The sequence below is a fragment of the Gekko japonicus genome, unplaced genomic scaffold (assembly GCF_001447785.1).
Source record: "Gekko japonicus isolate JY-2015 unplaced genomic scaffold, Gekko_japonicus_V1.1 scaffold2672, whole genome shotgun sequence".
NCBI lineage: Eukaryota > Metazoa > Chordata > Lepidosauria > Squamata > Gekkonidae > Gekko > Gekko japonicus.
The window spans coordinates 191666-218778 of NW_015160917.1; the positions used below are offsets into that span (position 1 = coordinate 191666).

Sequence of the window (27113 nt, forward strand, 5' to 3'; positions counted from 1 at the left end):
TTCAGCTGAAGATAGAGGTGGAGAGGGGTGGGGGGGCGGGGGGGGGGGTAGAGGCAGTCACCCGGTCAGAGCGGGGGGCTTTTTTGGCGGGTGGCGGGTGCAGTTTGGCACCCCTTGTCAGGGCGCCTGGAGAAGAGGCTGACTGGCGGGGCGCTCACAAGCCATCGCTCCCTCGGCCCTGCTGCTCCTCCTGCTGCAGCTGCCAGTCTCCAGCAGCAAGGAGGAGGAGGAGCGCTCGTGCTCCACTGGGAAGCCAAGTGGGCAGACAGGGAGAAGTTAGCTGGCCAAAGAGGTGGCGGCAATGGCAGGGGTCACCCGGCTGCGGAAATGCAATGGCGGGGGGCGCTTTTGGAGGGGTGGGTGGGTGCAGTTTGGTGCCCCTAAGGGCCGGCACGCTCTAGGCGAACGCCTAGTGAGCGAGCCGGCCCTGACTGTATCATCTTCTGGGCATGGAACAAGGGTCACTGGGAGTATAGAGGGAGGTATTTGTGAATTTTCTGTATTGTGCAGGGGGTTGGGCTTGATGATTCTATGATTCTATGTATCTGAAGAAGTGCGCATGCACACAAAAGCTTATATCTTGAATAAAGCTTTGTTGTTCTTAAAGGTGCCACTGGACTCAAACTTTGTTCTGCTTTATACTGAATCAATGCCTTTATCTATCAAGGTCACTATTGTCTACTCAGACTGGCAGTGGTTCTCCAGGGTGGTTTACTACCTCATCCTCTAAACCTGAGATTCTGGGGATGAAGCATGCCAAGCAGATGGTTTACCACTGGGCCACAGCCTCACACCCTTATGACATAAACGTTTGTGCTGGAATTAGATTTTATTAGATGTTAAGGTGGCACAAGACTTCTGATGATTTGTGAGCACTTCTCTATTGTTCAATGGTCATAAAATCCAGAATGGTAACATGTGTCATCTGTTGCCCCCAAATTAAACAGGAGTCTGTTGGTGCTTTAGAAACTAACCCAGTTTTAGTCCAGGATAAGCTTTTGTGAGTCAAAGCTCAGGAAAGGGAAAAACAACTCAAATACGCCAATACCTAAATGGAAATTTGTAAAATAAAAACAAAATACCTCATGTGAATTGCCCTTTACATTTCCTTCCAAATACATAAATAATATTTGATACTGTGGAATCAGAGAATCATGGAGAACAAGAAGGGAAGACAATCTGGTTCTTAGAAGAAGACACCAGCAATCCCTACACAGTGTTACCAGCCTCAGACTACTAATTTGTTGTTCAGTCGCACAGTCGAGTCCGACTCTTCGCGACCCCATGGACAAGATCCCGCCAGGCCTTCCTGTCTTCCGCCATCCTCCATCCTCAGACTACTAATACAGACAATTGATTTTGTGGGAAATGTGAAGACCTTTCCTTAGAATGGCAACCTGTAAACCTGATAGATAAATAATAAATGTAAGCATTACCACTTGGTAAAGTTCCAGTCTTTAAACAAAAGGCCAGTGACACCTTAAAGACTAAAAACATTTATTATATAAACTTTTGTGAGTCAGAATTTACTTCATCAGTTGTAAAGAAGAGGGAGGAGAGAGGTGAGGGAATAGTGGCTGGGTTTAGGGATTAGGCTAACCCTAACCCTATCCCTTTATCCTTAACCCTAATCCCTAACCCTAATAACCCTAACACTAACTTTAATCCCTAACCATAATGGTAATAACCCTAACTCTAACCCTAATAATCCTAAACCTAACCCTAATGACCCTAAACCTAACACAAATAACCCTAACATTAACCCCTAACCCCAACCCTAATAACCTTAACACTAATAACGCCAACCCTAACCAATCTAAACCTAACAACCCAGCCCTAATAAATCTAACCCTAATAAATCTAACCCTAATAACACCCTAATCCCTAACCCTAATAACTCTAACCCTAATAACCCTTACCCTAATCCTAACCCAAATAACCCTAACACTAACATTAACCCAATTAACCCAACCCTAACATTAACCCAACCCTAACATTAACCCAATTAACCCAACCCTAACATTAACATTAACCCCAACCCTAATAACCCTAACCCTAGTAATCCAAACCCAAACCCCTAACCCTAAAAATCCTAACGCTAACCCAAATAACCCTAACCCTAACTCTAAAAATCCTAACCCTAATAACCCTAACCTAATCCCTAACCCTAATAATCCTAACTCTAACTTTAATCCCTAACCCTAATAATCCTAAACCAAAATAACCCTAACTTTAATACTAACCCTAATAATCCTAACCCTAATCCAAATAACCCTAACCGTAACTTTAATCCCTAACCTTAACCCTAACTTTAATCCCTAACCTTAATTCGTAACTTTAACTTTAATAATCCTAACCCTAATAACCCTAACCTTAACCCAGATCACTAACCCTAACCCTAATAACCCTAAAACAAATAACCCTATCTTTAATCCCTAACCAAACCCTAATAACCTTAACCCTGTATTTCAAAGATTTAAATAAGGGAGTGCCCTCTGCACCCAAAATGAGGTTTTGACTCCCACACTTCATATACCCCCATGTTCAGTGGGCTCTCCCCTTCCAGGGAACATATGCGGTATATGCAAATAAGTTATGCTAATGAGCTCCTGCACCTCTTTTTCTACGAAATGACCCCTGGACATATGCCATGTACTGGTCCAAAGCGCGGTTCTTGTGCCAGCTGCTCTAAAGTGTGGTGCCCCTAGGACAGTCACACAGGCAGACAGTGGGGCCTGGCTGCATCCCAAAACAATCTTTGGACCACCCCAACTGACACTTCAGAGCTTTCAAACTCCTCAGTGTTTTTGGATGAATTCATGAATAAGACGTGAATAAGGAATGAATAAAGAACTGGGAATAAGGAACCAACTTCAGCCTCATTGCTGGAAAGGCATGAGATGCGGGGTGGGGGAATCACTTCCTTTTAAAGGACTTCAGCTTTAGGGGGCATGGGGAGGCCTGGTGTTGAGAGCCAGTTTGGTGTAGTGGTTAAGAGTGTGGACTCTAATCTGGGAGAACCGGGTTTGATTCCCCATTCCTCCACTTTCAGCTGCTGATGTGACCTTGGGTCAATCATAAGCTGTTCTCTCAAGGGCAGTTCTCAGGAGAGCTCTCTCAGCCCCACCTACCTCACAGGGTGTCTGTTGTGGGGAAGGGAAAGGGATTGTAAGCCGCTCTGAGACTCTTTCAGGTAGTGAAGGGTGAGGTATAAATCCAATCTCCTCCTCCTCCTCCTCCTGGGTATATCTGGCAGGTCTAAATAAAATGACCCTTGCCTTTTCTGCAGAACACTGGCACAGATGCAAAACTCATAGGCACTAATTTTCAATTGTTACCTAAATAGTAGCCATTTGACCTTCACAATCCTCATTGTTAGGATCAAATCACTGTAAGATTTATAAATGCTCCTAGGGTCAAACCATGTGCGTGTTACATAAAAGTAATTTTGTACATTTTTTCCTCCTCAAAGTCTGTTCATAAAAGGGTTGGCTTGCTAGTGAATGTTTGTGCTGTACACATTCCTGAATTCTTAACTCAAGTCTTCATCGGCTAGTGGACAGTCTTTTCCAAGACAATTTGAGAAACCCTTTGAAAATTGTTTTAGTTCCTTCAGCTCAGAGATGATCCAGCCTAGGGCATCTTCAATTGTCTTCCTGAGTGTCATATTTTTCATTTCGGCCGATGCTGTGTTTGGTAATGCCCAGCCATGTTCTGCAATGGTAAGGTTTGCAGCGTGTATGCCTTGAACAAATTATAGAACAGAGAAGCAGTCAGGGACTCGTGTTTCCGAACTTCGTTTTGGTTTGGGAGGGATACTGACAGTAAGACCAGTTGCATTCCTCTTGAAAATACCCTGCTGAATCTTCCCTAAAGCAATTTGCTTTCGTAATTGCAGAGGAAGAATGATGAATCCACTAAAATTACTGGAAGTTTTGCCATTAACTTTTCAGCAAAGATAAGACTTCTTAAAACCATGTTGTTAATAAAGGAGGGAGGATGGAAACCTACCTCTTAACGCAGGGGCTTATGCTATCTTTGGATCAGCTTCTAGATACTTTTGTGCCAGTGTAAATGTAAAAACAACAGTATAGTTTTTAATAGGAGTGGGATTTTTTATACATTGATTTTCTAAAAGAGGTTAAAAAACCTCACCCCAATCTTTTGGATTTATTTCTTGTTGCTGTTCTTTTACGATAAGCTTAAGATTCATGCTAGTTTCCTGTAGAAACTTCTCGAAATCTTTTTCATGGAAGGATTAATTTTCAGATGTAAAATGTTTCTAAGTTTCAGTAATTCGTTTGAAGCCAGGAAAACTCAAAGATCTGGCACAAGATTCAGGTGCTTTGCTGCCTTTGTGTACAAGAGGGAAATCTGTTTATAGTTAAGGATCTTGTTTTTAGAAGCCTCTTTGTCACGTCAGCCTTCCATTAAACACTCAGCTTAAATGTGTTTAGGATCAAAGTGTCTGCTTATAGCTCTTTTGCCTTCAGTAACTGTTTCTATTCTGTCATGATTATGCCATACAATATACACTATTGTGTCAGTACATGGCCGATGCCAGAAATAAGAAATACGGAGATGTACATCTGTATAAATAGTCAAACAAAAATGTTTTAAAAGTTTCATATTTTAAAATGTTTCACTTTACACTTTGCATGTTTTCACTTTAACCCCCACCCCCAAGAATACAGTCTTATCAAAGCTATGGACTGTAAAAACAGAATATTTCCTTAAGAAGGGAAGAAAGGAATGTGACGGAAATGTTTGGAAAGGGGAATGGTATTCCTCCCCCCCCCCCGCTTCAGGCAATTCAAGATTTCCAGTTTTAAAATCTTTGTTAACTCGATTTTTAAAAGTAAGATTTTAAATGTCATCATGAGTGCTTCATTTCTGAAATGAAAAGCACTGAGCTGCAAGCCAAACATTTCCCCATCTGAATGCTGGCATCCAGTGGGAAACTTTGGGGGACAGCGAGTGACATCACACGACCCATCTGAATGCTGGCAACCAGTGGGAACCTTTGGGGGACAGCGAGTGACATCACACGATGATGCACAACAAGATGATGTCACTTCCAGATAGTGCCTCGAAGTGACATCCTGATGCTCTAGGAATTCACTCACCTCTATCATTTTTTATGAGATACGTGTGAATTCTTAGAGCATTGTGACATCATTTCCGGGTATGAACTGGAAGTGGCGTCATGACATTGTTCTGTGTCGAGTGCTTACCCAGGTTGGCTCGCTTTGGAGACATATGGTATTTTTTTAGCACTTGCTTTACCTACAAATGTACAAGCAGTTGTTCTGTGTCAAGAGCTTACCCAGGTTGGCTCGCTTTGGAGACATATGGATTTTTTTTAGCATTTGCTTTACCTACAAATGTACAAGCAGAGCACAGGCCAGAGGCAAAGAGGCACTCCTACAGGAGAACAGATCCATCCTCCCATGTCAGATTCACAAATCCTGTGCCTCTTAAGTTGCTTTAGCCAACTCTGTCTGCTTTTCTCTATGTCTTTTGAAGCATCTAACTGTGCCTTCTCACACATATCTATCCCCTTCTCCATTCAGTTGTGGAGGGGAATGAACTCTTCCAAGCCCCGCTGGGTACTTGGACAAGGCCATTTCCTAATAGCTAAGCCTTAAGGAATATTACTATTCTTTTGCCACAGGCTCTGGCAAGCTCATAGGGCAAAGCCATTCACAGACTGCAAGCTCACAACAGTGTCATTCATGTGGGCATACAAGTATATGTCCATATGTATTATGTAGATAGCATGTCAAAATACATGGAAGCCTGGACAGGGCAGCTGGAACAGGCTGTGTGCAATGTTGCTACTGCTGCATACATGGAATTTACATAGTTTGCTGATTTTATGCGTTGGTCATCAATATACTTGCTATCTATGGGTGGTAAGAAAGGTCCTCTCCGCACTAGCCCTTAAATCCTGGTTCAACCCTGTTCCTGAACTTATATTCTACACAACACTCAAGTTCAACCTTGTAATTATCTTGGGGCATTTTTACATTTTACGCTACACTCGAGTTCACCCCTGTAATTATCTTGGGGTATTTTTTGTTTCCACATTACATTGAGGTCAGCCTGGTTTCGCCGCACACTTGTCCTGGGATAAACAGATGCTGTTATAACCAGGGATAAATGCCAGGTATTGTGTCACGAGCTGAACTCTGATAAAACCAGGGATGAGATCCAAGTGCGGAAAGGACCAAAATCAATTTATTTGAGCTGTGAATGTTTCACACTGTAGTACAAACTTAATAAGCATAGTAAAACATGACCGTAACAGGACACAAAAGCAATTTTTTGAGAATGTTTTCCAAAAAGTTTGTTTTATGACAGCTGGCTCTATTCCTTTTTCGCAAGTTATATTCAATAATGGTAAACTGCAATCCTGCAAAACATTATAGACTCAGAAACTTTGCTCCTGTTCTACTGATTTCACTTTAGCAAACATATGCAACTGTTTTATATTGTCAGCATCATTTGTCCGTTTAGCATAGTACTACTGCAACAGAAAGCAACCTTGCTGTTAGAGCTGCTAAGCCTGCTGGGTGTGAGAGACTCTCCTGCCTCCAGCTCCTGTTTCCCATCACTGCTCTGAGTGGTGAGGGGAAAAAATACAAACCTGAAAAAGATACAAAATATGGCTGGTGGGCGACAGCGTGATGTCACTTCTAGGGAAACCCTGGATGTGACATCAGTCCTTTCCAGGAATTGTTGGAACCTCTGTCGTTTTACCATAGAGTTTCTGGTGATTCCTAGAGCGGTGTGGCATCACATCCAGGTTTTCAGCAGAAGTGACATCACACTGCAAGGGGAGCACCTACATCATGTTATCCTCCAATAATCCACTTTCTAGACTTTGCCTATCTTTCCGCAAAGCCTGTTTTGGTATGATCTTTCTATAAAGTATGCCATCCAAGTATATTAGCAAGCCATCTAGACAGGGAAGTGTACATTTTTTCAGGCTCCGGCCACACCAGCAGTATTTCCCTTGCCTCAGCCCTCTGTGTCCACCATCCACCCAATGCCATCACCAGATGTCTTTAAAAACATTTATTATTGCTGTTGCACTGTAGTTAAATATTATTGACACAATGAACTAGTGCCTTTGGTTTCCCAACCATTTTGAAAAGTAAGTTGCTAGTCCTTTTACTATGGACCTCTGAAGAAAGCTCTCCATGACATGGCAGGGCGAAATGCAAGGGAAAACAGCTGAGTAAAGTGCACACAAAGCTCCATCACCAGTGCAACTGCCTCTGCATTTGTGGTGGCGATGATGGGGAAATGGAGAATTCTTACCATGTGGATGCAGCCCTGGTTTAGTCTGAAGAGTGCAAACCATAGTTTCTGGCCCATATGCAATAAACTATGGTTAAAGCAGTAAGTGTAGCAGGTGGAAGAGCAAAGGAATCTGAGGATCCCTCAGTCTTATTTATTTAATTATGAAACAGCAAACCCAGACTGGCCACTGGGTGTACATTCAACTGTCCAGCCTTCCAGTTAAGATACTCTTCCCAAGAAACACCAGGAGCTTTGATGGCTCAGAGCATCACTAAGGGAGGGGAGTGTCACCGAGGTGATGACATCATTTCCATGTGATCACCTGGAAGTGGTATCATCTTCCCTCCCACCCCAGCTGCTCTAGAAAGTTCCTCAATCTCTGTGGCAAAGAAAGAAGTTCATAGAGCCTTGCGGACATGATGACTGGAAGTGATGTCACTGTATCTGTGACATCATTTCCCCCCTGTTTTCTCCTGCTGTGAGAGTGAATGAGAGCAGGATTTTGCCCCCCACAGTAGGCAACCTGGTAACCTTAAGTCTGAGGCTGATAAAACGGAACACAGGCTATGGCAAATAAAATGCAAGTCTGTGGTCAGGCAGGCAAAAAGGGAATATGAGGAGCATATAGCAAAAACCGTAAAAAACAACAATAAAACTTTCTTCAAATGCATTAGGAGCAGGAAACCAGCCAGGGAGGCAGTGGGGCCCTTGGATGACCAAGGGGTAAAAGGAGTACTGAAGGATGATAGGGAAATGGCTGAGAAGCTAAATGCATTTTTTGCCTCCGTCTTCACTGTGGAAGATGAGAGGTGCTTGCCCACTCCAGAGCCGCTGAGTTCGGGAGGGGTGTTGAAAGACCTGAGTCAGATTGAGGTGACGAGAGAGGAGGTCCTAAAACTGATAAACAACTTAAAAACTGATAAATCACCAGGCCCAGATGGCATACATCCGAGAGTTCTGAAAGAACTCAAATGTGAACTTGTAGATCTCCTGACAAAGATATGTAATCTTTCCTTAAAATCTGCCTCCATTCCTGAGGACTGGAAGGTAGCTAATGTCACGCCCATCTTTAAAAAGGGTTCCAGAGGAGATCCGGGAAATTACAGGCCAGTCAGTCTGACGTCGATACCGGGTAAATTGGTGGAAACCATTATTAAGGAAAGAATTAGTAGGCACATAGATGAACAAAACCTATTGAGGCAGACTCAACATGGGTTCTGTAAGGGAAGATCTTGTCTCACTAACCTGTTAATGTTCTTTGAGGGGGTGAACAAACATGTGGACAAGGGGGATCCAATAGATATTGTTTACCTTGACTTCCAGAAAGCTTTTGATAAAGTTCCTCATCAAAGGCTCCTAAGCAAGCTCAAAAATCATGGGATAAAAGGACAAGTCCTTTTATGGATCAAAAACTGGCTAATTAATAGAAAACAGAGAGTGAGTATAAATGGGCAGTTCTCCCAGTGGAGGGGGGTAAGCAGTGGGGTACCACAGGGATCAGTACTTGGTCCACTGCTTTTTAACTTGTTCATTAATGATTTGGAGTTGGGAGTAAGCAGTGAAGTGGCTAAATTTGCGGATGATACGAAGTTGTTCAGGGTGGTGAAAACCAGTGAGGATTGTGAGGCACTCCAAAGGGATCTGTCAAAGATGGGCGAGTGGGCGTCAACATGGCAAATGGGGTTCAATGTGGCCAAGTGCAAGGTGATGCACATTGGAGCCAAAAATCCTAAATATAAATACACATTGATGGGGTCTGAACTGGCAGAGACTGAGCAAGAGAGAGATCTTGGAGTTGTAGTGGATAACTCACTGAAAATGTCGAGACAGTGTGTGACTGCAATAAAGAAGGCCAATGCTATGCTGGGGATTATTAGGAAGGGTATTGTAAACAGATCAGCCAATATCATAATGCCGCTATATAAATCAATGGTGCGACCTCATCTGGAATACTGTGTGCAATTCTGGTCACCACACCTTAAAAAGGATATTATAGCTTTGGAAAAAGTGCAGAAAAGAGCAACTCGAATGATAAAAGGGTTGGAACACTTTCCCTATGAGGAAAGGTTAAAGCGCTTAGGGCTCTTTAGCTTGGAGAAAAGACGACTGAGGGGTGACATGATCGAGGTTTATAAGATTATGCATGGGAAAGAGCAGGTAGAGAAAGAGGTACTTTTCTCCCTTTCTCACAATACAAGAACCCGTGGGCACTCCATGAAATTGCTGAGCGGTCGGGTTAGAACGGATAAAAGGAAGTACTTCTTCACCCAAAGAGTGATTAACACATGGAATTCACTGCCACAGGAAGTGGTGACGGCTACAAGCATGGACAGCTTCAAAAGGGAATTAGATAAGCATATGGAGCAGAGGTCCATCAGTGGCTATTAGCCACAAGGTATAGATAGGGGCTCTGGGGCAAGTGATGCTCTGTCTTCTTGGTGCTGGGGGGGGTTAACAGTGGGAGGGCTTCTAATGTCCTGGCCCCACTGGTGGACCTCCTGATGGCACTGGTATTTCTGGCCACTGTGTGACACAGAGTGTTGGACTGGATGGGCCTTTGGCCTGATCCAACATTGGCGTCTCTTATGTTCTTATGTACTCTCCATGGCTCAACTGCAGAGATGAGGTGGGTAGAATCCAGAGACAGGGTTTTTTCAGTGGTGGCACCTTGCCTTTGCAATGACCCCTATTTGAGGGTTTCCTGCTGCCCACCTACTTTATTATTTAGGTTCTCAGTCTTTAATTGAGGAGTTGAATCTTTTAAAGTTGTTTTTATGGTCTGCTTCTAGCCCAAGGAATGTTTCATGGATATCATTATAGGCTGTTGAATATTGTTTTATGCTGTTTTTAGGCTCCTGGCTTGTTTTTATGCCTTGCTGATCATTTTTAACACTGTTATTTTTATGGTTTTCTTGTATAGTTTTTCTTTGTGAGCCACTTCAAACAGGTCTGTGGAGAGAGAACCATATACACATTTCCGAAATAAATGAACACAGAGCCTCAGCTCAGTACATCTACAAAATAAATGTTTAAAACCACAGTTTTCCTACATTCATACTTCAGATTTTTTAGTTGTACCTGTAAAACATCTTAGGTATAAACCTAAAAATTGAATGTATGGAATATTGCTTTCTTTTGCTTTGTGATGACAACTTTTTGTTTTCTTTTTATTTCTGGAGTATAGAGAACTGGTTTATACAGATTTTCTACAGTTTTCTTTAATTTTTTCTATTCTTTGGTGTTTCAGAATACTTCCATAGCGAGCTCAGACATTCCAGGAACAAAAAATCAATCTGCAGATACTTCAGAAGAGAAGAAAAAATGCTCTATGCCTTGTGACTTTCAAGCTAAAGCTATGCGGGAAGAAAAACATTATATGTGTAGTATGTACATTTTAATGTTAGTAATTCTTTCCTGTCATCCTACTGCAAAACCTACCCGGAACCACACTCCATTATACTGATTTTTGTGTGTGCTCATTTTCAAAGTAAGGCCAGATTCATCACACATTGACTGTAGCATCATGTGATACGTTTTGCAGGTATAAATCAGCCATCATGGATCGATAATCAAAGATAGGACCTTCAACAGAGACAATTCACATATTCCTCTAAGTGGCACCAACAGCTGAATCATCAGGGGAGCAATCTAAACAAATCCTAAATGAACAATAGGCTTACTCCCAGGAAAGGGTCCTCAGAATTGCAGCTCAAGTAGGGTTGCCAACTCTGGCTTGGGAATTTCCTGGAGATTTGGGGGCGTAGGGTTGCCAGCCTCCAGGTGGGGCCTGGGGATCTCCTGCTTTTACAACTGATCTCCAGCTGACAGAGATCAGCTCCCCTGGAGAAAATGGCTGCTTCAAAGGGTGGACTCTATGGCATTGTACTATGCTGAGGCCCCTCCCCTCCCCAAACCCCACCCTCTCCTGGCTCCACCCCCAAAGTCTCCAGGTATTTTCCAATCCAGACCTGGCAACCCTATGGGGGCGGCACCTAGAGACAGTGGAGTTTGTACAGGGGAGGGAGCTCAACAGGGATATGATGCTGTAGAGCCCACCTTCTAAGCCAGCCATTTCCCCCCAGGGGAACTGATCTCTGTAGTCTAAAGCTCAATTGTAATCCTGGGAGAACTCCAGGTCCCACCTGGAGACTGGCAACCCTAAGCTCAAGTGGTATGCATGTGTGTGTGAACCAGACCTCAGAAAACTTTCACTGACACAGATGCTTAAAACTTAATTAGCCTGTTTGATAGAATCCTCAAAGCAGCGACATCTGACTATCTACTTGAAGACCAGTGTCCATGTTTTGTCTTGAATTCATGAAAATGAGGCACACTTAGAAGCTCTCCAGGTTGCATGGAGATCCATTTGTTTCTGAGCAGCCCCACCCCAGCTGTGACAATCTTTAAATGACAAATTTAGTTATGGTCCCTTCCTGAAGTGCCAGTCTATCACCATAGTGGCGGTTGGGCTCAAAATCCTACAAACCGTGTCCCGTGTTGATTTAGGAAGCTGACTTGACGTTTCCACACAGTACTTACACATTCTATACCGTGATCGTGATGCATGTCATTGTACTGTTTAAATAACTTTAAAACAAATAATCTGTTTGCTCAAAGGGAATTTGCAGAGTTCCCTGGTGGAATATGCAAGAAGCACCAAGAAAATGATAAGAAACATGATGGAGGACCAGCAGTCTTCTCTGGATTACCTTTCCAATCAGGTGCCTGCTGTTACTTGCAGAATAAGTTGCTTTCTGTCTAGGAGGTAGCATTAGTTGAATAATTTTCTTCATTCAAATGAAGTCTGAATTACAAATTTCATGAATGCCTTTCATAGAAGAAGCTCATACTTACTGTTCTTTGGCTACAAGTATGGGGCTGTTTGATTGTAATGGAAACTAGCTGCTGTTTTCTCATCACAATGTGCAAGAGGCGCCACTGCTAATAGAAGCTCGTAGAATCTTGTGAAATATTTAATTCTGCTCCAGAATATTTGTTCAGCACGTAGAATCAGTGTTATCATTGTCCAGCAGATATTTTATAGTTACATTCTTTAAAAAAAACAAAAAACATGTTTCATCGAAAACTTTTTAGATGTATGCTTCTGACTGTGTGAGAATGAAATTCTGGCCTGAAACTGTAAAGATATTTAAGCATTCTTCTTCTTTTAAACACAGGTTAATGAACTGATGAGTCGGGTTATGCAGTTAAATGGGGACATTTCTAGGAGACCAATAGATGTATTCCCCCATCGAGCAATTCAGTCTCACGGTACAGACTTCTCTTACCTAGCAGTTATTGTTTCTGTTTTTTGTTCTATGATGATTCTGGAAACTCAAAGGAAAAAAATCCAGATGGGAGGGGCAGGAGCCAGTTGTTTTAAACACCATTTGAATTGCTAGTCTCCATCCTAATAAGTGCCTCATGACCTTGAACTTTAGTCTTATGAATAAAATCAGCCTTAAGATGGTTCCTAATAATTTCTACAGCATTTAAACGTACAATAAGTTTTGCAAACTCTTATCTTGTTTATCTTTATCACCAGCCTGTGAGATAATTTATGAAATCATGTTTTACAACAGGGAAAGTGAAGTTGAATGGCAATGACCTATCCAAAATAAACAATCCATGAATTGTTAACTGATAGCTGATTATTTATAGATTATCTCTGTGATGTGGTTACTGCTTCTACCTAGTGAAACACCATGCCCTGTAGTAAGATCTAAGTCCAGTAATCATGTGGGCAAATAAATTGGTATGTTAATCTGCAGTATGTGTTTCAACCGGAAAGCACATGACATGAATGAAGAATAAATTGGCCTCAGATCGTAGGTGTGTGCATATGACCACACTGGCTCAATCATTTCCCATCACAGTCTGTCAAGGTAGGGCTGCCAGCACTGCCTTGGCAAAATGCTGGGAGATTCTGAGTGTGGTGCCTGAGTAGGGTGGAGTTTGGGGAGGATGTGACATCACTTCTGGATGATGCTTTAGGAATTTTTCCAGAATCGTTATGGTAAAAACCATACAGACATGGGGGAATTCCTTAAGCATCACTATGGAGACAATTTTTTCTCTCTTGTTCCTCAGTTTCTTGAGGGTGAAGGTTTACCCAACATAGGTGGGCAAATGGCAAGCCTGTGTCAGGGCCATGCCTGAATCCAGACTGGCAAGTAGTTATTTTATCTGTTGTTGGAACTTAAATTGGGGGCTAGGGACGGCCTGATGTATAACAGGCAAAAGGTTCTGCTATATTAACGACTCAAAGGCAGAAGGCCAAGTTCAGTGGCTTTTATACCAGGCCTGGCCAAATCAGATGTTTCATGCTGGCTTTGCAAATGCCAAAGCCCTAGTAACCATGGCCAGCACAATCCTTTTTTGTTGTTCAGTCGCACAGTCGAGTCCGACTCTTTGCGACCCCATGGACCAGCTCCCTCCAGGCCTTCCGGTCTTCCGCCATCCTCTGAAGTTTGCTCAACTTCATGTTCGTTGCATCGATGACACTGTCTAACCATCTCATCCTTTGCCGTCCCCGTCTTCTTTGACCTTCAATCTTTCCCAGCATCAGGGTCTTCTCCAGAGAGTGCTCCCTTCTCATTTGGTGGCCAAATCCTTAGGGCCTCCCTATTCGTGATAAGTAGATTCGTTTGCCATGAGCAGAGCCTGCAATTTTGCACATGCTATCACAGACCCACAACGTTTCAACAGTGCTCTGTGTGGAACTAGTGACCTGTCCATTCTAAACAGGGACCTGCCATGAACTGAGAACAAGGCATAACAGGCTTGGGTTAAGCCAGGCTATCCTTGAAACCTAGCTCTTAAACTCTGCAGCAGGATAGAGGCGATGCTGGTGAGGGAGGCATTTCAGGGCACCAGTGACTGGCAGGAGAATAGCTAAGTCAATGTCTCCATTTTTTTTAGGATTAATGTTTGGTTGCTTTTGCAAAGTTGGGTCTGAACTTTGGTAATGCACTCTCTAGGTTTGGATTGCAGTGATATTAAAGACACTATTGGCACTGTTACTAAAACACCAAGTGGCCTGTACATAATCCATCCAGAAGGCTCAAGCTACCCCTTTGAGGTAATGAACTTCTTTCATGTTTACTGGTTTCTCATAGTTCTTTGATTGTCCGTCCCGTCCCCCCCCCCCCATTACGACTAAGTTAAAGCCATTTCAGACTCTTCAGCAGTGGTATGATTCTGATACCTTCTGAGAAACTACTGATGATGAGGTCACCAAAATGCATCAATAGTTGCACAAGATTCCTAGAGTGTCATATGAGCATAGTTCCTCGCATTTTGCTCCTGGTGCCCCATTGAGCAGTAGTGGGAGCCCAAAAGCTGGGAGCTTCCTGACAACCACAATTCTGTACCCTGTTTGGCCCACAAGTTGCCCCTATTGACTTTATATTAATTTAGCAGCAACCCATGGTCTTCTGACACAGAGGCCTGTCAATATCACAGTCAGTTAGCTTCTTAAAAGCTATGTAAGGGAAATATTTCTGCTTCTTAGCTAAAAACTGATTTTGTAACCAGGACTTTTATTATATCAATGGATACAATAAAGTTTTACAGATATTGATTTAGGGATATGATCTGATCAGCCAAACAAACATTCCCCCATAGTTTCAGTACCACTATAATTTGTTTTTGTCAGATCAGGGCTTGGATGACTAATAAAGAAAATGAAAAAATGTGTTTTTAATGGTTCAGCCCAGTTATTTGAAATAAGGATTGTGAATAAATACAAAGTGGGTAAGGCCAAAGGAGTGTTGGATATTTTCTACAAATATTATGAAAAATTTAAATTTCAGTGTCTAATTTACATTTAACTATACTTTAACAAAGCCTGTTACTATCTATATTTGTCAAAGAGAGCTTTGACTCTCAAAAGCAATAGAATATAATTAAATTAATCAGTATAACGTGTACGAAAATCATTTCCTTAAAAAAAAATCCTTAGTGAATTTTGGACTTTTAAGGGTTGCAACATCATGAACTATTTCAGCTCACAGTAAAGGGATACTTTTGTAATACCCAAGATGATAACTTAGTCACGAAAAATTTTAATAGAATATAATTAAATCAATCAGTATAACGTGTATGAAAATCATTTCCTTGATTTTAAAAAAATCCTTAGTGAAATTTGGACTTTTAAGGGTTGCAACATTTGTAAAGGGATACTTTTGTAATACCCAAGATGATAACTTAGTCACGAAAAATTCCTCTAAAAACCTATTCTAATGTTTTAGAGTCAGTGCCAACATTTATAGAAGTTAATGATCAAATGTCAAAATGTTTGCTTATAACACTGGCCAGTGGGGAAAATTCAATGAGTTGAGGGCTAATTTAGTCACCCCTTTACTTAAAGGTATGAATCTGATAAGATCAGTTACAACAATGTACATGAATCTGATAAGTTTTAGGAAATACACAATTTTAAAATTACTGAGTGGTACTTAAAGATATGGAATTGCCAAATGTCCGAGCCCAGCTGTCATGGCTACTATTGGATATAAGTGATGGCGTCACTCTCTCAGTGGCAAAAAATTTTTTTTATTTATTTATTTGATTTTTATCCCGCCGAACCGGCTCAGGGCGGCTTACAACAATAAAACAACAAGCAATACCTCTAAAACAATCTATACAATACATTAAATTCACAATTTATACACAGTGCAAATACCCAAATACCATAGTGTTGCCCCGACAATGCCGCCGATGTGATGAAGTCACTTCCAGGTGTGACGTAGATACGATACTGAAATGTCGACTCGGCCTCCTCTTTTTCTGGGTAAGTCCCCGCCCCCCCAGCCAGCTGATTGGCGATGGGGTGGTGGGGCCTGGCGGTGGGGGAACCCTCCCTTCACTGGGTTACGTGGCAACCCTAAGTCAGGGATTCTATTTGAAATTTAAAGAAGGGAAAGGTTTCGGTGAGGAAGGGGACAAGATTCGGCAAGCAGCAAAGGGTGTGGCATTTGGGGTCAAACTGCAAAAAAGCAGTCACTTTGGTCCCGGTAAGGGCTATATGCATGAGGAAATTGGATGAGGGACTGTGATAGGCAGGGTTCTGTATCAGCCCCTCCACCCATCACCAGCACCTCAATAGACGGCTAGCAGAGGGTAGTGTACAATACACGTGTATTGGCGAGTGGTCAATAAAGCGCAATGTAAATATTAAAAGTCTGGATAACTTGCTGAAGTTAATGCATTGGCCAGGATCCTCAACCTTTTCAAGCCTGCAGGCACCTTTGGAATTCTGAAACAAGGTAGTGGGTGTAAACGACAAAATGGCTGCCACAGGAGGTGGAGTCAGTCAACCACAAAATGTTAGAGTGAGGTCATGCATTTCAGGCAGAAGCTCTGTTTAACAGGATGCCTTACAAATAAGCATACTGTTTAAATTTTGTTTTGCATATGCACTGCTTACCTTCAGTCACACGGTGAAGATCCTTATGCTGTTGTGGCAGCTGCTGTTGAAGCAATGTTGTTGTTTTAAAAAAATCTGTACAGTCAATCAGATCTCCAGTGGCCAATCAGAAGTCCTGCTGGGCAAATGCCCTGTCCTCTTCCTAAAAATACTGGGCAGGAGCCACAGAAGGTGTTGGCAGGCACCACAGTGTTCATTGTCACAACACTGGGGATCCCTGCTGTGGACTGATGGATAACCCAAACAGCATAGGTGCACTGAAGGGAGTAACTAATACAAAAGATACAAAGGATCAAACTGCATGAATAACGAAAAAATATATTCAATGGCTGATTGTGGACTGATGGATAGCAGCCCAGTTTTCCAGGGGTGATTTGTACTTGCATCTCCCCCTTTCTGTTGACTTACACAGACTCCTGATTTTAACAACACTATAATGAGTTTATTGTCTTTTGCCTAGAAGGGTTAAGTGGTTTTATTTTGTTTTGTTTTTTACAAGTAAAAGGTTGCAAAAATGTAATGGTTTTTGCATATAAATTCTCTTAAGAATCGTTATAATGTCAAACTTACACTCAGGGTTACAGAACTGACAGGCGGTTTCTTGAGGTGAAAGAGATGGAGTGGTTTTGTCTGGGAAAGGCTCACTGAATACTGGGATCTCTGTCTTCTTCACCACCATGCTAGCAGAGATACTGGAAGTGTGGACCTTATCTATTTAACTGTCTACTTTCCTCCAGTCTGGTCACCCTTTGAATTCAGACCCTGGCCTGAAGATAAGATTTGCCAGTGTCTCAGAATTCTCCTTTAATCCTCTCACCCATTCCTGATTTACTGTCTCCCAAAAATAGACTCACCTGCCTAACACAGGAATACCTAGTCCTATCCGTGTCCAATCCCTGTTTCTCCGTTTATCTGCCTGAGCCCTAGCTGACAACACATGAACACATAAATCTGCCTTATACTGAATCAGACCCTCGGTCCATTGTCTACTCAGACTGGTAGTGGCTCTCCAGGGTCTCAGGCTAAAGTCTTTCACGTCACCTGCTACCTGGTCTTCTTAACTGGAGATGCTGGGGACTGAACCGGGGACCTTCTGCATGCCAAGCAGAGGTTCTACCAGTGAGCCACAGGCTCCATTCTGCCACAGACTTGGTTCTGCCTCTTCTAATACCCCCTCATAATCTCCCCCCTCTCTCCTACAGAGGATCCATGGCCTCTCATTGGCTGGAAGCTCTAGGAATTTGCTATACACCCCAGGGGATTAGGGATTGGCTGTGCTGCCTGGAGGGTGAAACTAGAAGCTGTCCATGATAGGAACTATTTGTGCTTCCTTGTCCTCAAGGTTTTTTTTAAAAAAATGACATTATTTATAGTCTACCTTTCTCACTGAGATTCAAGGTGGATTACACAGTGCAAGTCAATGCAGTCAATACGACAGTACACCTAATAAGCAATGGAATGGGACTAGGATGAAGAAATTAAAACCACATAACAATCTTGAACAAGGCTGAACCAAAGCATAAGTATTAAAATGCCGTATTAAATGTAGAAATTATGTAATAGGACAATAGATACAGCAACAGATAGTACATATTACACACAGTAGTGTAGTCCACAGAATCTTTCTCTTTATTAAAGCATTCTTCCAGAATCATTCTTTTATAATAAGGCTCTCTTATCTTTGTAAAAATGCCCTCCTGAATAATTCAGTTTTGAATACTTTAGAGATGTCATTTTAAAAAATATTTCTAAGGGCATCTGCAGAATTAAATTGGATGAGGGGCAAAGTCTAGTAACTGGAACTGCAGATCACCTGACTGCTTTCTTGCTTTATACCACTACATTTTGGACTGGGGGGGGCAACACCACTTGCCCCCTGGAGAACCCCTGTTTTATAATTGTTTTAAATGTTTTGTGTGCAAGATCTAATATTCATATGAAAAATCCTGGTATGAAATTTTTAAATAAAATAACCAGCTGATAGGTGCCGTTTTGACATTTGTACTGTGATTTTATTGTATGGCTCAAGATCTCCAGTCGAAGGAGCTTATTGTTAATATAGGAAAGGATAGGTGACTTTTTCAGCTTTTGGGGAAATGGATTTGCATTGGCAATCCTGGCTTCTCTGCTGGTATTTAGACTGAAGCAAGGATCATAATATGTTCTAGAAACTATATTTATTTTTAAGTTTTTGAAATCCACCTTTGCCACCTGAAGGTGCTTCACTTGGTCCACAGACCCAGTCCTGAAGTAATCCAAAGTGACTCATTTCCACTGAAAGTGATGATTTTTATTCTTTACCAATGGTGGACAAATGTATCAATTCAGAATTGAACTGAACTATTTCCAAAACAACCGGGCAACAGTTTATTTTTTGCTGAGCTTAGTTCTGAATTTTGGCTCATATTAATATCCCAATGGGAGGGAGGCACACCATCTCCAATTACGATGTGATCCAGAGAAACTGCTGGCTCAGTTTATCATGCAGTTGAGCATTACAAGCTGACCAAGTTCATATCCATAACCAGCCTTCAGGTTTTTCGAGATTGCTATTATGTACATGCATCTCACTGTGATATGGTTCGAGTTGTTGTGCCACTGTCTTTCTTTTTTACCATCAAGTTGCAGCCAACTTATGGAGACCCCATCTCTGTTTATATTATAAATATCCAAAGTTGGCATTGAAGTTGGCCCTGTAAGTCCTTGCAAAGGCCCAGGAACGGATGGGAAATGTGTGTACACTGCAGTAGCCTGGTAGAGTTTTGTTCTTGGGCCTGATAAACCAGCACCAGCTTGAGGTGAGACGGGGTGGAATGGCTCAGTGCTGGCCTGGTTCTCAGAATAACTGCCTCATTAACCCGGAGGGTCACCAGGCCTGTAGCTACAGAGGGGCATCTTGGGGCCGCCCCCTCCCCAACTTACTGCCCAGGCCTCCCAATTTTTTGCTGAGCTGGGTGGGGAGCACCGCCGCCGAGGAGCTCACAGCCTCTCTGCTCCAGTGCAAAAAAGAAACAAAAAGAGCATGAGTCAAATGCGGCACCCGAGCAAGGCTTAGAAGCCAGTCCTGGCTTTTTGCACCAGGTCCAACTCTGGAGGTGCAGATCCCGGAAGCCAGCCCCGCTGAGTTTGATGGGGACATGCTGCACCCAAGGAAAGGGCGCTTTCAGGATCACCCTGGCTCTGAGGTCACGATCCTCTTGACCTGGAGGAGGATGGAGGAGGCTTACTGGGGAGTAAACATGTCCTTCTCGTTCCCACAAATAAATCGGAGGAGGGAGAAGAGTCGAGTTGGCTGAATTTGAAAAAAAGGAAAGAAAAAGAGCCGGGAAGAGCTGGATCTCCCTCCAGTCTAGTTACCAAGAATTTGGTGCAACTGTTTTTTAAAAGGAGAGAGAGCATGCACCTGGGCTGGTTGCAGGGAAGGGTGGGAGTGGGGCTGCTCACTTGGGGTGTGTGTGGGGGGGTGCCCCCTGACTTATTTAAAGGCCCCCTGAATAAAAAATCCTGGCTATGGGCCCAAGGGCCCATGTGAGTTGGTGTGCTGAAGTAACTGGAACTTTGAGAATTCCAGGTCCTCCACCACCACGGCTCTACCTCATTCCCCCTCTAAAAAGAGATCAGATTGTGGAGCAGGGAAATTCCCAGGGGCGGTGGAACTTTACTTAAACAAACACTTCTAGTAATGTTTCTAAGTTCTCTTTCAAAGATGTGATGGAAAATTGAGAAAAGAATCACTGGCCTTACTCTGCAAACTGTGAACTGTTCCTTACTGTATCTGTTATTTTTGTTTGCTTTAAAAGTAGGGAACATGCCCTGTGACAGACAAAATGACATTATCAAAGGCCTTTCCCACATCTTGATTCATCTTAGGTATTGTGTGAGATGGACTTCAGAGGAGGGGGCTGGACGGTGATTCAGAAAAGAACCGAGGGGATAGTTCAATTTCAGAAGACGTGGTCTGACTATTTGGATGGATTTGGGGACCTTTCAGGTATCAGTTTATAAAGTGTGTGTGTGTAGCCATTCCTTATAGCGTGTTTTGTTTGCACAGCAGGACTGTGATGCTGCTTTAAGGACTTGCGTTCACAAGAAGCTTGCTGCTTTGGGGTAGAAATCTAGGTTCTTTATTATAGAAGAACTCCATGCTGGGTAGAAAAGAGTAGAGAGTGCATTCTAACAATCCATGCTAGGACGAACGGAGATTTAAAAAAGAGACCAAATCTTGCCTTCATGAAGTTAGGCCAAAAAGAGGGGGGGGGGGAAGGGTCAGTCGGAAGGAAGGATGTTCCTTGAAAATAGCAATCCAGGTGACAAAGGGACTGCAGGACAGCAGATCAAAGGAAGGATGAAGAAAGTCTTTCTAGCTCTATTGCTAGGGTTGCCAAGTCGAAATGTCTCCTTACTGGGGGACTCCCGTGCTGTGGCTGGAGCGCGCACGAACCGCGCATGCTCTGCACACAAGTCACCCAGAAGTGACGTGACAACGCCGGGCACGCTGGGGGCAGGGCCACGACCATCCGAGGGAAAACCATAGAGTTTTCCCTCGGATGACCGTGGCCCCGCCCCCAGCGTGCCCGGCGTGGTCGCGTCACTTCTGGGTGACGCGCACGTTGGGGTGGGGTTCCCCCCAGGGCCCGATCCGCCGGAACGAGCCTCTGGGGCGGGGGGTTCCCCGCCCCCCAGGGGGACTTGGGAAGCCTATCTATTGCCCTTTCTGAAGTCTCTGTGTGTGCTAGTACTAAGAGACATCACACAGACTGTTCGTTCTAACAATTCCAAGATGGCTGGAGGCATCTCCATTTGGTATGTCGTACCAGGATGGGGATGTGGGTGCAGAGACCTGTACCATTGACAGTTTTTGGACCAGTCCATCAAGAAGAGTTGGTTGTGTTGAATAGGTGGGGAGGAAACATTGGAGAATGAAAGTGCTGAGCAAGTTGGGAGAGGAGTTGAACTTCTGAAGGAGTAAGAACTGAAAGTGAGGGAAGCAGCAAAAGGACTGTATTGGGGGAAGGGAACACAGGAGTCCCTTTCCTTGCAAATACTGCCCTTCCGCACGCGCATTGCTAAAATATACTGGGTTCGAGACGTGTATAGTGATCAGCTCATAATTTATTAGCAATTCAGCTCAACTCTAAGACAACTCCAACAGGGCAGAAGCCCTGCTTATATGCGTGCAAATCAACCCCCCCCCCCCCCAGCACCCCCCCGGCAAGAGCATTCATTGCACCTCCTAATCAATACGTCCATTCCAAGATCCTGGCTGCCTATTGTTCTGGTAACTCAAGCTAGTCAGTTTCCTGGTGCTGTCCTTACATAACAATTGGCCTGCAGGTAAAACTATGGATTTTTCCTTCTTGTGAATGGCCACCGCACTAGAACCCCACATATACTAGAGCTTCCCTTTAAGATGAAACTCATTCGGTGAAAATCATGGGCACTTTGTGTAGCATGTACACATCATGTTTCCCACTGCGCAGAGAAATAGGATCTGGGGGTGGGGAATATTGTCAGTCAATGAAACAGAACTTCAGAGCTGCAGGTCATTCATTTTTTTTTTTTTTTGCAGATCATTAACTACGTGTTTCTTTTCTTAGTTTCTAAACATTACTTTCTTCAAACAGTTCAGAATTCACTACAGGCTTCCAGGGAGGCAAACAGGCTAACATTGCAATCCTAAACCAAGTTATCGTTGGAGTGAGCGACTCAGCATGCCTGGACATTGGGGGGGCACTAGAGCTGCTATCTCCTTGAATGGGATGCCTCTCTTTGTTTTAACCTGGGAGCTCCCCTCTGACACCTCTTCTCTGTCAGTCGCTTTGTCCTCTCACTCACTTCACATGGCCTTCCTTGGAGACAGATGTCTCTGCAGGTCTCTCCTGTAGATACAATGCTCTCATACCCTCCCCCGCCACATGATGTCGGACAAGCTGGCCATTTATGATAGGGAAAGTACTCTTTAGATTAGGCTTCTCTCTCTTCTTTTGACTGCAACCTGAATGTGAACTGAATAAATGTAAGGTGTTGTTTTGTTTTGTTTTTTGCAATATACTTCTTGGGAGATTTGTTTTCTGCACTCAATATCACACTTCTGTGACTGGGCAAGACTCTGCTACATTATCCAAATATCCCAATAGTTATACCCCTCTGAGTCCATCGAAGTGTTAGAGAGATGTAACTCTGCTTTAGATTGAACCATTTAAAGTAGTGCCAGAGGGGAAAGAAATCTTTACTTCTATTCTTTCACATTTTATTTTAATGCCATTTACAGGGGAATTTTGGCTGGGGCTCCGGAAGGTTTTCCACATAGTCAACCAGAAAACAGCCAGCTTCATGCTTTACGTGGGCTTGGAGTCTGAAGATGACACGTATGCATATGCGTCGTATGACAGCTTTTGGTTAGAGGACGAAGCGTGCTCTTTTAAGATACATTTAGGACGATACTCTGGAAATGCTGGTAAGACTTTCCTTTTGGGTGCTCAGAGCTGTTCAGCTTTACGAATTGCACATGGAAAAGTCAGGTGACAGATAAGTTCTGCATGCAGCATCTGTTCGAAAAGGAGGTTACTAAGAAAGTGGGGCCCTGGCCTAGATGAGCCAGGCTAACCAGACCTCGTCAGATCTCAGAAGCTAAGCAGGGTCAGCCCTGGTTAGTACTTGGATGGGAGACCACCAGGGAAGTCAAGGGTTGCTGTGCAGAGGCAGCCAATGGCAAACCACCTCTGTTCATCCCTTGCCTTGAAAACCTTAAGGAGTTGCCATAAGTCAGCTGCGACTTGAGGGCACTTTACACCACCACCCCCAAAGTGGTAGACTGAGGTGTTTTTTTGGTTTTTTTTTAAATCTATTCCATCTCCTATGTTTGGAATAATCACTAGGTTATGTTCTGATTTATGCTTTCTGATAGACTTAGCAGCAAGGCAGGGTTTGAACATTCCAGAATACCTGGCCTTTGAAAAGGGCCACGGCTCAGTGGCAGAGCATCTGCTTGGCATGCAGGAGGTCCTGGGTTCGATCCCTGGCATCTCCACTTAAAAGAGTCATGTAGATGGTGATATGAAAGAGACCGTAGAGAGCTGCTGCCAGTCTGAGTAGACAATACTGACCTTGGTAAACTAAGGGTCTGATTCAGTACAAAACAGCTTCATGTGTTTGTCCCTTTTATTTAAGCCATCCACAATCTGTGAGATGCCTTTGGGTTTATTTATTTATTTAATTTATATCCTGCCCTCCCTGCTGAAGCAGGCTCAGGGCGGCTTACTGATGTTATTCACATCAGTTAAAGCCTGTAGTGATGAAGCTGTTCTTAAGAAAATGAATAATGTTGGGCCAAACTAGGCATGACGGTGTCCCGTGGATATGACACAGGGGTGCCACCACCATTTTCAAGCATATAATGGGTGATTTAAAAATGCTGCAAGGGCCTGGTCTTGATCAGGACTGCAGTGTGGCAGGCTGAGACACTCTTGTTGCTCCCCCCCATGCCTTTTTGAGTGCCAAATTGGCCATGGGGGGGTGGGGAGGGGACTGTAGCCATTTCGGCACTTTAAAAGGTATCATACCCTAGTCTGGCACTCTAACCACTACACTACCACAAAGTGCACCCTTACAGGTAGAGGAGACAGACTCCCTTGCCATAAAAGAGAGGCATTACCAAAAAAAACTTTAGTGTGATGCAGCACGGAAGTCCATTCAAACCCCAGCTGATGGGTGCTGCTTAAGAGCATAAGAGCCCTCTAGGATTGAGGTCCTCATTGCATGAGACAAGTGCCATAAGTCAGTTTGGGGGTCCTCCAGCCCAACTTGCAGTCACACATACGACTGGGGACTCACCTTACAAAGCATTGTGGGGGAGAGACTTCAAGACACATGGACCCCAGGAGCAGGACAGTGCCTCCTGCTATGGCTGTTTTTGCTTGAAAAAGTGGCGTGGGAGAGAAGGCTGAAGTCCAGGATTGGACGCTGTTGGGAAGTGTTTTTTCCCCCACCTCCTTCCCCATTGTTCTGTGGTGCATTCATTCACTTCTTGGGATTTCTTTTGGCTTTTTCCTGATGTCTCCCAAATCGGCTTTGCTCTGAAGTTTTAGGAAATGTTGCAGAAAGTATGGATAGCTGTTTTGTGGGTGGGAAAGTTCTGGTTTTCCCATCCCACCCATATGGCAGCCATTTTCCCCACAGCAGCCATTTCTTCCCCCTGCCACTGGGGGCTGCTTTATGTTTTGTTTTGTTTTTAAAATCAGCAACTGAATATCATTGATACTGATATAATGTTATGTCAATATGTGTAATAGGTTCTCTGATTTCCCAGCTTTTATTTTTAAAAAGGTAAATCTCCAGCCAAATCCATTGTGGTGATATGAGGGGAAAGGCATATTTCCACAATGAATGGGGCTAGAGACTTTTCTTTAAATGGAAGCTCAGAATTCAGAGAACTGGTTACACATATTGTTATATTGTGATAACGATATAATGATATTCAATTGCCTTTTTAAATGAAAAGGCCCTTATGGTACGAGAGAGGGAGAATGACTGCTGCCGGGGAACTGGGGAAACCCAGAGGTCATTTCGGGGGGGATCGCGGGGGATCGCAGTTCCCCCGGGTGAGGTACGGGGGGTGGGGCACATGATGAAGCCCTGCCCCCTGCTTCCGGCCACCCCGCTTCCCTTTAAATGAAAGCTCAGAATTCAGAGAACTTGTTACACATATTGTTATATTGTGATAACGATATAATGATATTCAACTGCCTTTTTAAATGAAAAAGGCCTTATGGTACGAGAGAGGGGGGAATGTCTGCTGCCGGGGAACTGGGGAAACCCATCAGCTGGAAGTCCTGTTACCGCTGTGCTGTATCGGCAGCTGCAGCCGCGTTGAGGAAACTACACATGCTTGTCTTCATGTGGAAAATTCCCTGGAAGCAGATTTTAGAATACAATGAAAGGGTTGAAAATTGCAATTTTTTTAAAGCACTGGTATGACATAGTTGTTGGACTAGGCTGGGGAGGGGGGTGGAACCAGGTTCAAATCCCAGTTTGTCATGAAGGTCACTAGGAAACCTTGGACCAATCATTCTTTTCCAGCCTAACTTATCTCGCTGATTTGTTGCGAGGATGAATGGAGGTGAGGAGAACCATCTAGGCCACCCCGAATTCCTTGGAGAAAGGATGGGAGAAACACGTAATGAGTAATAAATGTGCTTATTATTGTATTTTTGAATACAGTACCTTGAATTGTGTTCAAATGAATGTAATCACTATTGCTATTTTTTTTCCCTTACTGTTATCCAGGAGATGCATTTCGGGGACTCAAAAAAGAAGATAACCAGAATTCATTCCCTTTTAGCACATATGATATGGACAATGATGGTTGTAACCCTGCATGCTCTCTCCAGGAACAGCCTATAAAGAGCTGCAGTAACTTCAGCGAGAAAACCGGCTGGTGGTTCAGCCAATGCGGCCTTGCAAATCTCAACGGTGTCCATCGGTACACAGGGAGGATGCTGGAAACAGGGATTCGGTGGGGCACCTGGACTGTGGGTGGGGAGCCAGTCAAAATCAAAACTGCTTCAATGAAAATCAGAAGAACGTACTTCAGATAACCGAACTGTGTAATTGAAAGGTATTATTTCATGAAACTAGGTTGTTTTAGAGCTTATCTCAGATGGAAGTGTGTAGAATTTTCATTAGTAATCTGTGTTTAGTAAGGTTCAAAAGTGTTTTGCACACCACTTTAGTTGGAAATTGCACTTTTCGGTATGAAATGCTATGAAATTACACCTGTTGTAGCTTCATGAAATTGCACTTTTTGGTACAATATAATTATACTTCTGCTATGAAATTACACCTGTTGTAGCTTCATTAGTGATACTATCATTACCTTTTCTGGTTGTCGTTGTGGCATATTGTGTCAACGCTGTTGTTACAGGGATCAAAAACTGTCAGTATAATAGCAAGAATGACAGCTTCTTTAATAGTCTATATTATCTTCCCTTAAACCTTAGGGCCAAACTAGATAATACTACATCCTCAGGCACACCCCAGGGACACCCTCCTTTTTAAAGCAGTGAGTGCACAGTTAAGAATGCCTTTAAACTGCACCCAAGGGCCCAAGTCTGGCTGGGAAATCATGGCACAAGGGGAGGAGGGGCTTCTGCCTTCCCCCTTGTCATTTTTCCAATCTGAAACGGCACTGAAAAGAGTTATATGCCCTCCTGGCACTGTTTCATGTTGGAAAAACAGTTGCCAGAGCATAGATTTAAACTCCAGTTTCTCCTACCAACCCCAGTTGCAGGAAGAAATTATGGGACTGCAGTTCTCTTGAAGATCCTTCTCAGGTTACTGTATTATCCGTACTGGGACCCAGATGGCTTCTCTTTCC

The 27113-nt window shown here is 43.4% G+C and overlaps 1 protein-coding gene across 1 annotated transcript; it reads left to right on the forward strand.

The window, feature by feature from the left end:
• Positions 1-3623: 3623 nt before the first annotated feature.
• Positions 3624-26431, forward strand: ANGPTL5 (angiopoietin like 5). The gene is made up of 8 exons (XM_015424526.1): positions 3624-3722; positions 10556-10691; positions 11926-12029; positions 12486-12579; positions 14289-14389; positions 20609-20729; positions 23010-23195; positions 26024-26431. Exons 1-8 carry the CDS (start codon positions 3624-3626, stop codon positions 26332-26334), a joined length of 1152 nt encoding a protein of 383 aa, XP_015280012.1. The 3' UTR covers positions 26335-26431.
• Positions 26432-27113: the final 682 nt, after the last annotated feature.